This window comes from Lethenteron reissneri, chromosome 43 (genome assembly GCF_015708825.2).
Source record: "Lethenteron reissneri isolate LAM-NWPU_2019-01 chromosome 43, ASM1570882v1, whole genome shotgun sequence".
Taxonomy (NCBI): Eukaryota; Metazoa; Chordata; class Hyperoartia; order Petromyzontiformes; family Petromyzontidae; genus Lethenteron; species Lethenteron reissneri.
The window spans coordinates 1,214,082-1,229,805 of NC_083821.1; the positions used below are offsets into that span (position 1 = coordinate 1,214,082).

At 49.1% G+C, this 15,724-nt stretch overlaps 1 protein-coding gene and 1 non-coding gene across 2 annotated transcripts; both read left to right on the top strand.

The window, feature by feature from the left end:
* Positions 1–1,022: 1,022 nt before the first annotated feature.
* LOC133353230 (uncharacterized) lies at positions 1,023–9,333 on the top strand. Its single transcript, XM_061569314.1, has 5 exons — positions 1,023–1,321; positions 3,073–3,414; positions 4,036–4,162; positions 6,246–6,471; positions 9,184–9,333. Exons 2-5 carry the CDS (start codon positions 3,123–3,125, stop codon positions 9,331–9,333), a joined length of 795 nt encoding a protein of 264 aa, XP_061425298.1. The 5' UTR covers positions 1,023–1,321; positions 3,073–3,122.
* On the top strand, positions 1,758–1,883 carry LOC133353414 (U6atac minor spliceosomal RNA). Its single transcript, XR_009756385.1, has one exon. It is a non-coding gene; the product is annotated as a U6atac minor spliceosomal RNA (small nuclear RNA).
* Positions 9,334–15,724: the final 6,391 nt, after the last annotated feature.

The following is a 15,724-nucleotide window of genomic DNA, read 5'->3' on the forward strand; positions in this document are numbered from 1 at the left end:
TACTATATAAACTCCTGTGTTAGTTGCCTGTGAAAATATCTCATCGTATCCGTTCACAAATGTGGATGAGTGTTAGTTATTTGCACTCCTCTTATCCGTGTAAAAAATACGGATATTAAGATGAATGCGTTAGTACCGGACACCACTTCTGAGTGATGAATTACGATCAGTGTCCCGTCAAATAAGCACGTGACAATACACCTATTAGGATGAATTTGGTGGATAATAGGAGTTGTGGGTAAAAGGGCCACAGGGACACTAGTTTTACTGAGCAGGTTTTCCCTTCCTAAACGCTTTGTTTAACAATTGCAGCCTGATTTGTCCGTTTGTGATTATTGTTAATGACCCCGGAACTTATTAAAGTCGCTAAATGCAACTTAATGTTGAATTGTAGTTGTTACTGCTGGAACTTGCTAGTAAAACCACCAAGACAAGTTAATCGCTGTGCAGACATTGGTTGTGTGAGTACTGTAGCAGTAATAATAGGGGCTTTCCCCCATTTTCTGGCAACAAAACTGAAACCTTTTTACGATGATTCATGTAACTGCATTAACCACAATTCTTGCAGTTTTATTGGTTCTTTCGGTAAAGTCACGTAGAAGGGAAATAATAATATTTTTATTATTTTATTATTTCCCTTCTACGTGACTTTACCGAAAGAACCAGGGATTCATATTCTTGGTTCTTTCGGTAAAAGTCACGTAGAAGGGAAATAATAAATTAATACGGGAAATAATATTAAATATTATTATTTCCCTTCTACGTGACTTTACCGAAAGAACCAATAATATGAATCCCTGCGGTCACGAAAGCTTTAAATCAAAAAATAAATCTTGCAGTTTTGTTTGCATTTTGACTGCAAGTATTGTGGTTAATGCAGACATGAATCCTCGTAGAAAGGTTTCAGTTTTGTTGCCAGAAAAAAGGGGAAAAACACTTTTATTATATTTTGGTACTGGCAAAAGAGATCTAATGATACTGTGGCAGTGTATTTAATAGTGAAGTGTAAAGTGTTGTTGCCATGGTAACTCTGTCTGTCAGCTGCCCCTCGATGGCCACAGGAGGTCGTTTTAATTCCACCTTCAGTAATAATTACCCACGTTGCATAGAAACGCCGGCTCGCGAGACACGGCGGCAGTGCTGTTTAGCCGCCTGCCTTGTTAGTGTTGCCGCATTTTGTTATTTTATTGCGATTTTAAAATTGCGAATCAGCGTGAAGAGGATAAAGGCGGGAGTTGGATTTGTTGTTTTGCTATATTGCAGAACCGGACAGCCGAAGCTTTGTATAAACGAATCAGGCGGCACTGACAAGAAGGACTGGGTGAGTATCTGAGGAGATTGATAGGCAGTTTAATGTTTTTATTCGCTTGTTTTGTGTTAATGTTGGCGGGAGTTTCGTGTGAATGTTTAGCCGCGGCACCGCTGCCTCGAGCGAGCGTGCGGGGGGTGGGCTGTGTTGTCCACGTGACCGTAGAACGGACATCTGATTGGCTGTGCCATTTCCGCCTACGTGTGACTTATGATAATGAGGGAGTCGCTTACAATTTAAGTAATGCATTTAGTTTTAAGTTACTAGTGACTTTTAATAACAATTATAGACCATAGATTATAATTATAATTACAGTATATCTACATGTATTTGTTTCTACGTATATGAATATTACATTTCAATATTAGCTAAATACGAGCTGCCCATAGCGAAGAGAGATGCAGTACATGGTTGATATAAATAGTGTGGTGTGCATACCGCAAGGTTTGTGTTGTATGAAAGGAGAGAAGGTTAGCACTCCCCTTGATAAGGACGGAAGAGACCCTTGTGGTCTTTACAACACATATGGTTAAGGCATTGCCACCTACTTCGTGGCATCTAACCATGTTTTTTTCGTGATATTTCATCGTAACCATGTCTCATCTCTCAAACCTTCAATGACGCTGCTCTTGGCAAAAGAACCTGCAATTGAGGGACACCGAGATGTTTTGTTTTAGCCTACTTCTCCACACACCCGTCTGGGGTCGCGTCACACCACACGCGATCGTGGTCGAATTATGGATAAAAAAGAGGCGGAGAAATATGCCCAACGTTGCCGCTTCCGCAACGGGAGGTCATGTTGAACCGACGACCTCTGGACTAATCCCAGTGTGCTAACCATTACGTAGTTAAACCACGATTAACTGGAATTTTAAATGTAAGTAAGCACCACGAACAATACTAAAACGAATAAAACAACCCAGGAAAATACTTGCTCATCATCATCATTGTTACCAACCAAACCCCCACATTTTAAAACGACCTTCAAAATATAAAATAGCAATTATGTTATTATGTATCTACAGAATCCCACATCGTCCCGGTGTAAGAGATAATGAATCTCAGAGGGCCATCTCCGGGGTTGAGTTATAGGCCTTGAGTTGACATTGATTGATGAGGCTACCACCTGTGTGAGAATGAGATGCCAATCTTATGACCCGTGGGCATTTAGCGTCCCCTGTTGTCGTCAACGTGCCCTCCCTCCGCAGGTTTCCAAAAATAAGACTTGCCTCAAAGGGCTTTGACCTGCTTGTAAAGGGCTCTCATCTTTGTGTCATCATCCTCGGCTATGATCAAATCCATTGCCGGACAAAGACCTCCCCAAGCCATCTCTCGTGGTCTTTGGCAGTCTTGCCCAGTGTGACAATCCGCCCAGCGCTTGCATACGCCAAAGTGATGTCCTGCTCAAGTGTGCATTGAGGCGGCGCTAATTTGTTTTTCAGCCCAGATGTAACGGTGAAATTACATATTCCTATGACGAAGTGGTATTAATTGTTTTGGCCCCGGAGGGATATGAACTGGCAACCTTACGATTGCGAACTGCTTGCTCTGCCACTGAGCCAACGAGGCAGATAAACTGCACACGAGCTTTACAACAGAAAAGGATAAACAACCCGGCTTGTGAGTTGATGAACGGACGGGTCACATGTCATTGTTATGACGGCGGGTTTTATTGTTGTTTCGGCTCAGTTCTGTGTCTATAAGGGGGGAATGAAAGTGAATCTTGCGAGAGAAAAAAAACAAGGGCTAACTCGGGATGACAGCGATCCCTTCGTCCCCACTGCATTAGACTCCGAGCCGGGGGGAGCTCAGGATGGAGAGAGCGACGGGAAGGAGCAGACTTCTCATCTCGTGCCCCAGCTCCCGGCTTGGCAAGATCGTGACTGTGCAAGATGATCCGCTGGGCGGCGAGAGCGCTGACGCGTGGGCCAACCTCCTGGGCCCCGGGCGTCACGCCGCCTGCAAGCACTCCCCACAGCTGATCGCCGCTCTGAGCCGGGTCCTGGCGGGGAAGCCGCCCACGGCCATCCTGCAGGCCCAGCCGCCGGTCCGCGGGAGAGAAAACTCGTCCCGGAGGCCTCGCGACGCAGTCACCGCCAAATCCAGTGGGTTTTTCTGTTTACTTGGTATCGTGTAAAGGATAAGGATTTGCAGTATGCAGGGGGCTTGCTTGAACGCCACGGCAACTCACATCTAATCTCAACCAATTACAGCATCCTGCCGCGATCTCGCCAAGGGGACCCTCAGTGGCAGCTGACCCAGTGCGGCACGAGGTGTACGCAGCACCGCCTTGCGAGCGGCAATTAATCTGCCAGTATTGGGCAATGTCCCAGTGTTAACCGCTGGGCTTGAACCGTGAAATCTGCAACAAGCAGGAAACGTGCTACTACACTTGCAATGCGATGTGTATATTGATTCAGAAGCCAATATATATGCGTGTACTGCACTTGTATTAATCCACTGCTGAATGAGAGGTTGGAGAGTGCATCGCGGGAAGTATAGTGCAATGAGAGGATTTTGAAGACGGAGAGTGTGGTCTTGAATTTGATGCAGGATTAGATTTGGGAGCAAGAGGAGTGATTGGCGCATCGGCGTGATGTGTTCGCATTTACGGATACCGGTGTGAATTCTGGCAGCGGCACGTCGCATCACCTGGAGATTGTGGATTGGGATTTGTTGAGGCCGTAGAGGAGAGAGTGTTCGCCACGTGTCGTCTCTCCGTACAGAGCAGCCCCACTTGGGCCACGGTGAGCAGATCAGCGGCTGGTGCGACAAAGTCGATCTCGGTGCCCTCTCCATGCAGACGGGCCCTGAGCAGGCATTAGAAGCCGTTCCCAGCGGCGCTGAAGATGGGTGAGACGTCCGCATGGATTCACGTACACACCACCCACAGATGTGAATGCGTTGTCGCTATGCACGTGTGGACGTTACACGGTAAACCAGCCGTGCAGAATTTACTTGGCTGGCCACGCAAACATTTTCTCAGGCGCCCCGCAGATTTTATTTTCCACTCACCGTTGTGGGGATTCAACTCCTGGAGATGCCTGCAGTGGTAGTGCGTGATGAAAGGAAGAAATGCTCAACACACAGCTCAACCTGAAGAACTAAAAAATAAAATTGGGCTTTATTGGTGGAAATACTGAGGCAAGTGTTTCATCTACGTGCTCTGGATTCAGATGTATACAGTGAAAATGCACCACTCTAATTTTCAAAACTGTAAACAAATATTCAAATTCCGTGTTCACTTCGCAGTAGGACATAAACGCGATATTGGGACATTCCATTTTGTTGGCTTTTTGTTTGTACGGCCCCTTTGTCAATCCGCGGCTGAATGAGGGCCTCTCCATGCCGTGCGGGTCGTGGTGGTTATGGGGGCTTATATTACCACGCACGACGAGGCTGATCAGTGCGAGTTGAGCATGGGAGGGAGCACGCATACGTTCGGACATTGAAGCACAGGACAACAGCGTCCTTTTAAACGTGCTCGATTGTCTTGCTGCACTGCCCTCTGCTGACCAGAAATAGCCGCACAGAACCTGTTTGGAGTGGTGGCCCATTCAAGCACGATCCCAGGCTGAACTCTGCTCATCTTATGAGAACAGATCCGACGAGATTGGGTGCATCCCGGGTGATTCGGAACAACATTGGCAATTGGGCATGCAGAGTTAAAGGTGCAGTTCTGCCATGGTTTTTGCTCACACGCCACAATACTGGTTAAGGGGCCCTTTGGAGGCATAACTTTGGCCTTGCTATTCTATCCTGGCCAGACGTCTTGGAAGATACGGGAGTACACACACAGACCTTACCCCATCACACGCGACACACAGATAAATTAAAGGGCATAAAAGAAAGGATATATACTCGTGCCAGTAAGCAACATGGGCGAGATTTGTTGTCGCCGAGACAAACGTGACCCAGGGGCCAGCACACGCTGAGACCGGCTTTGGTCTTCTGGGCCTCATCAGCAGAGTCAGGCTTGTTCATCAATGCTGCTGGGCTGCCAGATGTTTTTGCCAAAGGAAACATGGTCAACGCAAAAAAAGCAATACTATACACAAACCCGTGACACGTTTACGTGATGCATGATCGGTAATCAATTCTATAAACATTCGTATGTTTTGTGAAAGTCAGCAAAGCTAATAGCCGATGACTAAAATGTAATTTACGTGTGGAAACACATAAAGGAGGTCTGTTTGCAAATACAGATAGCATTCTGTGTCTACTAATGCATGTTTACAGTGTGTCTGAATATAATTAGAAGTGTGAGGTTGTTTTGCTTTTGTGAGCTGGTTACTATTTTAATTGCAGTGTTTACAATTTTCTCTGATTAGCGAACATGAAATGTAATTCCCGAGTGAGGCTTTCCTTTCCTTCAATCAACCTCCACCAACAATCACTTAAGCGGCAATGATCTGAAAAGTAATCTGCCAGCGATTGCCTCGCCTCTTGAACGATATGCCCATCTCCTGTTTCCACGATGCACATTGCCCCCACTATGTCGTACAGTTTCTTGAGATGCGGCTGCTATGCTGCATACATTCAGATTGTAAATTGCACTGCGTCTATACGAGTCTTTTGTGACTATACATGTGCAAGCGTACAGCCCATTTGGTCAATCCACTGCTGTATTAGGGCCTCCGCACACCGTTCGGCTCCAGGGGGATGGTAAACCGATCAAACTTAACCACGCTGCTCCGTGCTAACTGGTGATAGTTGTGTGCATAGAAGTATTGTACAACATCGGATTTTGCTACACTGCCCACCACGTCGCCACAAGGCTCTAGAAATCCAAATAGTATTGTACATTTTATTTTATCTGCATATTGTGACGTTATATATAATGCCATGCAAACTATTTTCAAAATCGTTCGTGATTTTTTTCTCTCAATTTTCCACGGGCAAATCCACACTGCTTCCTCCGTGTTCCTGTCGCAAGGCGGCGAGAGTGGGAATCGGAGCCGGTGGCCTGGGATGGGCCCGTCATTTACCTCCCGTCCACCGCCCCGCAGCAACACCGCAATCTCGGTGCCACCGACACGTGTCAGCCTGGGGACGGGGACACGGACGGGCGGGACGAGGGAGGGCAACGGGATGAGCAGTGGGACGCGTCGGAGGAGGAGGAGCAGCAGCAGCAGGAGGGAGAGTGGAAGGAGGTTGTGGAGGTCACACATGAATAAATGATGAGCAGTAATGGTGTTTGTGTTTTAGGGGGGTCTGTGGATCACAGCCACCTGCAATACGCACGCCAGGGCGGGGCTGTCGATTCAACTTCATCTTGTAAAGTTTTCACGGACGACATGCAAATAAACACATTTCTGCATACATTTAACACGTGTTGGCTCTGGCGCATCTTTTTTGTGCTTCTTGATCTGGATAATACGGTAATATTAATTATGCAAAAGTATTTTTTTTCTTTCTAAGTTTTTAATCTGCCCATACTCCCACCCATCCATCCATCACCCCACTCATCCGCTATGCGATCCATTAACTTGGTCATCAATGCATGCCCTCATTCATCCCTCGCTTATTTACTCCACGCAGCAGGGTATAGCAGTGCTCGGCAGTGTGCTGGCACGTTCATCCCAGATGCCCTCTTCTCACACAAGTTCGGGAATTTACAACCAGAGTTTATTCGTGTAGCCGCAACGATGTCACGCAGTGACCTCCTCCCCTCGTGAGTATATTTCGTAGGATGTTCAGATTTCGTGCGTAGAGTACACGGTCCTGTACATATCCGAATCAATTGGGGGCAAGGTGTAGGTAGATACGTGTTAAGGTCGAACGTGTTCACAAATACTGCACCAAGAAATGGGCGGTTAATTGGTGCAGGGCGGATATCGTGACGGTCCGATTTGGAATGTATTGCACACAGCTGGCGACATCGCTTGGTGTCCTTTCAGCATTGCCGTGCACTCGGAGTGTCTCTTTCTGCTGAGTTGAGAATGACTGCTCTGCTGATGAGACCCATAACATCGACACTGGTCCAGAAGCTACTCGCTTTAACAAATGCTGCTTCATTAATAACATTGGTCTGGAAGGCCGACAGGAGGCTGACTGGACTGTATCTGTGGACAGAGAACCGAGTTCTGCGTTTGCAGTATTTTATGTATCTCTCTATTTTTTATTTTACGTACGGTACAGGGAGGAGACGGTGAGCCCACACTCCACGTCCAGCGGCGAGCGGCAATCCACGTTGCTTAAGCGCCCACGCACGACGCCGTAACCTTGCGATACGATCGCTGTACATCCGCTGAATTGCAATCTCTGCCTTTGTCTGCTTAATGCGAGCATATGGGCGCAGTCATTACCGCCGGCTCTTCTTGGCACGCTGCGCTCCGGCGCCATCGCCCGAATCGTGTTCACGACGTTTAGCTGCCTGCCAGCTGCGGACGCACGCGATGGCTTTATGTGGGTTAAGTACAGGACTCGTATCGCGCACAAGTCGATACAAAATAACGCACGGTGAAAATCGTCCGTGGCTCTGTTCCACCGGTTCAGGCTGAGCTGTAGAGATCGAGGGGGAGGGGCCGTGGGGGATAGTTTACGCGTAACATAACTGCGACACAGACAAGGGTCCGTTTCACTAAATAACAATATAATATCGTGTCCTTCTGGATCAATGTTATGTATCCATTCCCTTTAACTCACAGTTCACCCATGCTCACTGCTTTAAGTGAGTATCGGTGGCCATACCGTGCTGATGAATTCTAATAATAATAAAAACCGGCGCACAGTGATCTCTTCAGCTCTGTACCGCTGCCGCCTGTTAGTCGGCTCAATGCGTCCCATCCCGTCGCGGAAGCTCAGCAGGTTTGAGCCTGGATCGTGCTTGGATGGGTGACCACCACGCCCTGCCGCCAGGTTGTCACAGGGCAGCTACGTGGACCGTGTCACGCGGCGGGCAGCAGAGGGCAGTGCAGAAACAGCCAAATGTTGCATCGTACTTCTATGCTCCCACATCTATGCTCCAAAGCACACTTAGCAACGGCAGCAGCAGCAGTATGCCAGAACGTTCAGCTTGCCAGTCTAGCACGCTCTCAACGCCTGCTTGTGCCTCGAGACACAACGCTCACATCTGCTAATGACCGGGGACGTGTGTGGCGTGTCGACCCCGGTGGCTCGTTCCATCAAGGCGCGCTCTGCACGTGAGGCCAGACGGGGCTGCATGAGTCATACACGCGGCACAGCAAAGGCAAACATCTCCCGTGTAGCTCCCGCAGGCGATCGGGGCAAGTGCTGTTTGTGAGAGCACTTGTGACGGCGGGTTTAGTACGCACGCCGCACGAGTGGGTGGTGCGGTCAGAACACCTTTGTCTCCCCAGTGTCGATGTTTAGACAAAACGAAATAATAGTTATTCATGTCAGGCTGAGCAGACCTCGGGAATGCCCAGCACCGTCGTGGTCTGGAATCGAACTCTGGGTGGTTCGGTTCGGAGCGCAGTGCACTAATCACTGCGACAGCGCTCCATTAACGGTGAACGTGCGCACACGCTCACACACACACACAGACACGAATGTGTGTGTGTTTGTGTATATTGTCATGTGGGGAGCGGTGGTGTAGCGGTTAGCGCGCTGCGCTACAAACCCAGCCAACACCAGTGACGATTATCTGAACCGGTCTTGGGCCACCTAGGTCGACTCAGCCTCAAATCAGTACCTGGTGCGGTGTGAAAACATCGCCACTGGGGAAACAAAGGCGGTCGGGCATGGTGTTGGCCACCAACCCTCTCGTGTGCCGTGCCGGCCTTCATATGTGCTCGCTAACATCACTTGCCCCCACAGTCTGTCCAGGCTATACGGGGGGTCTTTGTCTTTGTATATTGTAATCCGCCTCGGCTCCACGATGTCGCACGTTGCGCTCCACCTGCTGGGAGCTTCTTCGGGAGCCAAATTCTGGCCCCATTTCGGTTACCGGTTCGCGCGAGCACGCGCGGAAGAGACTCGCTGGCCACAGTGGCGGACACGGCGCGGCACAGGCAAGCCGAGAGCACAGCGGAGACAGAAACCTGCTGCGCTGGCTCTGAGCCGACGTGAGTGGCTTCCCATCACTGACACCAGACGACCGGCAGTGGCAAACGACCGGCAAGGAAGGCGACTGGCCGCCAGGCACAGTGGCCGCCGCCTGCTCGTTCACCGCTCCACGCAGGTGGGGACAATCGAAGCGGCGCGCTCTGTGGGCTCAATTCTCCATGGCCTCCGCGTGACAAATGAAGTGTTGGCACACTGCCGCCCTGCCTCCTTCAAGCCACACTGGCACGTTTCTTGTTGTTGTATCTTACCCCCCCCCACCTCCCACCCCAATTGTATCCGGAAGTGGCTATCATCTCTCACAAACGCAGTACAGCCCTTCTTCGTGTTGGAGGCTGCTCCGTTGGAGTGTAAATCAAGATCGCCTTTGCGCAGCGTCACGCAGCACGAGGTGGTGCCACCACAACAACAACGCCGGAGAGTCGTGGTGGTTGCGCTGCTGCGTGGACTGCGCGTTTAACTTCTTTCCCACCGTACGTAGCCAACCGTGCTGATCGGAGGTGCTGGCCCAATTATGGGGTGGGGGGGGGTCGAAGCAGCAATTCTGTTCGAGGGTCTCCCATGGGCGGAGTTTGTCCGGGGGGGGGGGCACGGGGGGCAACGACCCCCCCCCCCCCAAACTGAACACCTTTATTAATTTGCACCCGAGAATCCTGATGTGAGGAACAAAGCGACCCCCTCGCGCCCCCAAATATAGAAGTCAAACTCCGCCTATGGGGTCTCCCCCACCCCCCGTTTCAATTTACAAGCACTCCGACTGAGCTGAGCGAAGATAACGAGACGAGAGACAGAGACGTGGCGAGACGCCGAGACATGCGGACAAAGGGTAGAGAGACGAGAAATGAGAGATGCGAGATTAGGCGGAGGGGAATGAGAGAGACGTGGACACGAGACAAACGGATCCGCATCCATTCAGAGCTCGAGATGAGGGGGGGGGGTGCCTCGTTGTGTTTAGCGGGCTGATATTTGCTGCATCCGTATACAGCACATACATGTTTAACTAATGTGGGATCCCCTTGAACCGCTTGGGACCCCGATGCCTTTGCTTGGTTCAGAGCAATATCTGATGCAGCTCGCTGCGCGCTGCGCGTGCGTGACTGCAGCTCTGTCCAGCGCTGTGCGCGAGACCCCTCTGACATTTTGTGCGAGTCTATGACTCACCGCCCCCCCCCCCTACCCACCCAGCCATCCTCACGCTGTAGATGTATTTATTTATTCTCTCGTTTTATTTCGTGCATTTATATATTTCCTTTTGTTAATCACAGGCGCTCCACTCAGGTGCACGTGCACTGTGGCCTGATAAGGGCTGGCCTTTCCCCCACATGATTTTATAAATGTCACAATTTGGTTCGGTTTTTTTACCCCCCCCCCCCCCATGGCCGTTGTTGGATGCTGAGCTAAGGAGTGACACACTCGCGGTCTTCGTGCCCGTGTAGCCCTTCTTGACATTCCACTGCTGGATGAGGGTCAAAGTAAAATGTTGAACCATACCCTTTGGTTTTTTCGGTAAAGTCACGTAGGTAAAAAATTATAAATATGAAAACAACGAAATTTAATCACAAATTTAAATAATAAAATAAAAATGAGAAATGTATTCAAGACGTTTTGGAAGCAACACAAGCCTCCGTCTTCAGGTAGAACCGCCACAGCAAAATTACTGTAGTGAATAAAGAGCTGTTTAGATATGGAGGTTTGTGTTGCTTCCGAAACGTCGTGATTTAATTTAGTTGTTCTCATTTTTTTTTGCGATTTAATTTAGTTGTTTTCATTTATTTATCATTTTTTACCTACGTGACTTTACCACAAAAAACAAAGAATATGGATCCTTGCAGTCACGAAAACTTCAAATCTGTTGAACTATACTTCACCACGCTGGCCATTGCGGGTTGGGGACGCCGTAGACCCAATTATTAGTGCGGGTAGAATGGTGGCAACGATAGATACGCGTCTCATCTGCAGGCCGTCTCGACGTGGTAGGTCTCACGTGGCTCTGGGGCCGTGTGGCATGAAGTCGCGGGTCGCATACGGCCCGCGAGATGTAAATACCTCACCCCGGCTACAAGCGTGGCCGATACATTTAGCTCCAAGCTGTTTGAGCTTCATTGCCAGGTGCAGCCAATTTCTGGTAATTTCCGAAGACAGGGTGTAGAAAGCAGTGCACCTAATTATGCGTTTATGACTCAATTAGTCGCGTGCAGGCTCCACTCAGACGCCCACGGCAACGTGGAAGTACTGGAAGGGATCACGGCTCTGGAAGCGAGCCTTCTCGAACGTGGGCTCATTCACGGGACAATTGGGCCCCTCTCAGATTACATTTCCACTTCCCTCAATTTTGATTTCTGGTCCCCGGCTCGTCACATCCGCAAATCTTCGTCGTTTGCGGGGGGTGGGGGGCAGTGGGGGGGAGGACAAATTGGGCAAAGTGCGTGGGAAGAGTGGCTGTTGTGGTCATCGTCATCATCATCATCATCTGTCGCGGTCAATCCACTGCTGGATGAAGGCCTCCTCCCCAACAAGACGCCGCAGCCACCTGTCACGTAAGTAAGTGACAGGTGGCAACACAATCAGTCACGAGAGGTATTCGTCAACGAATACGTTTTTTTTATTATTATAAAGTCAAAGATAACTATGAATGGAGGAAGATATTGTAAAGATGACAAATCCTCCTCACCACAGAGGCCGCGTGCGGGTGCCTCTGGCGAGGCGACATTGGCGAGTGTGGATGAAGACACGCAGGCTGACATCATCTGGGGGCGTCATCAGAGGCTGCAGTGCACTGAGGCAGAACAATGACACCTTAAATGTATAATATAGAAGTGCCTAATATATAAGTGCATTATATAAACGGCATTACCAAGTTGACCGATTGGCTAAGAGGATAATTGTGTGGGGTGGAGGGCGGGGGTAGGCGCGTGAGGGTCGGGGGCGAGTGAAGAGCTCGAGAGCGGACTCAGTGTTGGGCTGCTTTAGTCCACTCGGGGCATGAGGAAGACACTCAATTGCGCTCCTCACGCTCTCCCGACGAGACTGGGGCCAGAGTGACGCTGCAGTTAGTGGAAGCTGGAACTCTGAAGGCCAGAACACTGCAGAGTTTGTAAAACAACAACAACAACAAGAACTAGTCTTAACACGCCCAAGTTTCTCTCCTCTCGCTCCTGAGGCTTAGTCACAGAATCCGCGTCATTCGCCAAGTACTAAAATAGCAGCGCCGCTTACGACGCAATTAAGTCAAAGCACAAAGCACCCAAAGGGCTCGATCGGCGTGTACGTCATCGTCATCACGATATATCCACGGCTAGATAACCCCCCCTCCCGCTCGAAGCTGTCGCCATCATCCCTCAGTGCTGCGATGCAAAGATCCACCGAGCACCCTGCCTGATTTCATCGTTCCATCTCTTTGGTGGGGGCGCTTCTCTGCCGAGTTTAAATCCTCTGCTGCCACTCGCTCACTATTCTGGACCACCATCATCACTTCCAACGACGTCTCCTGTCCAAGCCCACTCACTCTTCCTAACAATTAGCTTCATATCTCTAATCATCGAGGTGTTTGGGTTAGATCGCGTGAATATAAATGCGTCGTCAAACCCACCAACACCCGACACGGCCAATTGTTAAGGTTTGTCACGTAAACAAAAATGACGATTATAATCGTCATTTTTGATTACGTGACAAACCTTTGATCCTGCAAAGTGAAGCTGCCACAGATGTAGCAGAAGATATCTGGGTCATTACTGCATTTTCTTCTTTCGGATGTTGTAGCCATTGTTAGATCACGCCCTGCAGAAGAAAAATATTAAATAAATGTGGATATCTACATAAAATTATATTATAAACACACTATCCTAAAAATACAGCACCATATTTTAACACTAAAGCAGCCACTGACTCGCAACAACTTGCAATCATAAGTGACAGAGTTAATTTCGGGTAAAATCAATGAAAATGGGGTATGCCGATAGCATAGAGATTAGATGTGATAGAGCAAATTTGAGATCAGATTTGGAATCAGCATCCTGGAATTAGTCTAAAACAGACGCAAAAAACCAAGCCAGAATTTTTAGTTTTGTTGACCAGTGTTAGTTACGAGTTCAGCACACGCGCGTGTTGGAGAGTAAACCCACAACATTTCCAATGGACGTGCTCCTCTCTCCGTCTCTCAATGTAACTCCGAGCAAGCCTGCGTCTCTCCAATCCTCTCGGCGCGTGCTTCTGTCTCGCACGTGTCGGTGCGTTGTTGAATATTTTTGCCCGTCGCGTGTTTAATGACCGCGTTTCTGAGCGACGTCATCCAGCGGGGACCAAATATAACTTCGCCGCTCGCGCAAATTAAGCCGAGCCACCCTGCAAGACAGAGCTGCGCGTTATCGGAATGTGGTGTTGATTAGGACAGTGCATTAGTGGTGTTGGCGCTCGCTTAACCCGTGTTACAACAGCTGAGATGAGTAACAATGCGCAGCGTTTGCCGAGGAGGGCGACTGCATCAACAAGTTTACGGTCCCGGGAAAACCAGGACAGGTGGCAACGCTGGCTGAGATTGGCAGGATCTTTGCCGGGAGAGGTGACTTGACCTCCAGTCTCTCTTGCTCTGGACCTTCCAGGACTAAACCGTGGATAAATCATATTGATTGGGATCGATCGTGAATGGTCTCCGAGGCATCTTCGGTCACGATAATTGCGAGCGCCTGAAGCGCGTAATGCTGCGCAAAGGTTACAATGATCCGTCCCAACAAGGCTCCCGCCGATACGCCACCATCATCATCATCGTCACCATCATGATCATCATTACACGTTAATCAGTCACGTCTTATTAATCGATACATTATAATCAATTATACAATCATCAGTCATCCATAATCGTCAATCAGCCGTCATCATCATCTCATATCATCGTCGTCACAATCACTCCTCTACATTCATACGTTCATCGTCCGTCAGTATCACTATCATCATTTCCGCTGCGTTCATCCGCTTATAACAACACTTCGTGAAGTATGCATCGTCGAATAACTCACCCCCCCCCCCCCCATCATATCGTACGACTCGCACAGCGCGATGAGGCCCTCGTCCAGCAGTGGATTGACAAGGATCGCAACACGTGTTGCATGATCGCCTCGTTAAAAGGGAACTTCAACAAGCCGTAAATTAACTCGCGAGCCCGGATTCTAGAGCACACACAACACTTGCACCATCGCAGGCACTCCTCGTGTGGATTTACTCTCCAACACATCGGTGGGCTGAAGTCGTAACTAATTAACGCGTTGTTGTTTACGTGACAAACTTTACTAGCTATGTCGGGTGGTGGAGAGTTACGAGGCATTTATACTTACGCGATCGAACCCAAAAACCTTTATTATGAATAATATTGTTCGCGAAAGCCTGCTACGTCTTGACTTAAAGCTTTCGTGACTGCAGGAATTCATATTCTTTGGGTCTTTCGGTAAAGTCACGTAGATAGGTTCAAATTAATTGTTTGTTTATGTAATTTTTTATTAATTTGAACCTATCTACGTGACTTTACCGAAAGTCCCAAAAAATGTAAAAGCCTGATCCGTGTTAAACTGACTCCTCCTCCTCCCCCCGCTGTTCGCGTCGCCTGCCACGCGGGGGTGGCACGTGGAGGCGGATTGAACCCTGCTTACTCGACTCGCTCTGCGCGGTAATAGCGGTGGGTCTCTGTGTCACCGTGGGGCCACATCCGCCAATCAGAAGCAGCAGCCAGCCTCGCTCGTCAATCAGTGCTGGGGGCTGTGAGTCACTCGCACAATATGGCCGCGTTGCTGTGAAATTGGGCTTTATGCCAAACACGCGTTGCATGTAAGAATAATAATGCCGACTGTTTACCCAGGAAAACCTTAATAATATATATTTTTTATCAGGAGGGTCCTGATGCAATTGGGGTGGTATGCTTGGCAATTTCCATATTTGGTACGAGGAATGTGGAAGGAAATTGGAGAAAACACTTATTGAAACCCATAACGCATCCACACTGCAAGTCACATCATCCACTCACTTACCCGTCCACTCACCACACTGCAGGTCACAACAACCATTCACTCACCCACCACACATCCATACTGGAGGTCACATTAGCCACTCACTCACCAAACTGCAGGTCACATCACCCACTCGCATCGCCCACTCACTCCTCACCACACCGAAGGTCACAATGCTTCTATTTCTGCTTCTCCCCTCGCACAGCTCACCTTTGGAATTCCCTCGCATCATCGTCTCTTTTCTCAGGTTCGTACAACCTTACTCCTTTCAAGAAGCCTATTCACTCTCATATTGTGCAACGTTAAAGTGCTGTTCGTTGCTGACTGCTTAGCGTTTCTGAGCCTGTGCTCAGCAACAGTTGCCGATTATCTGAACCGGTCCTTGGTCCCCCCC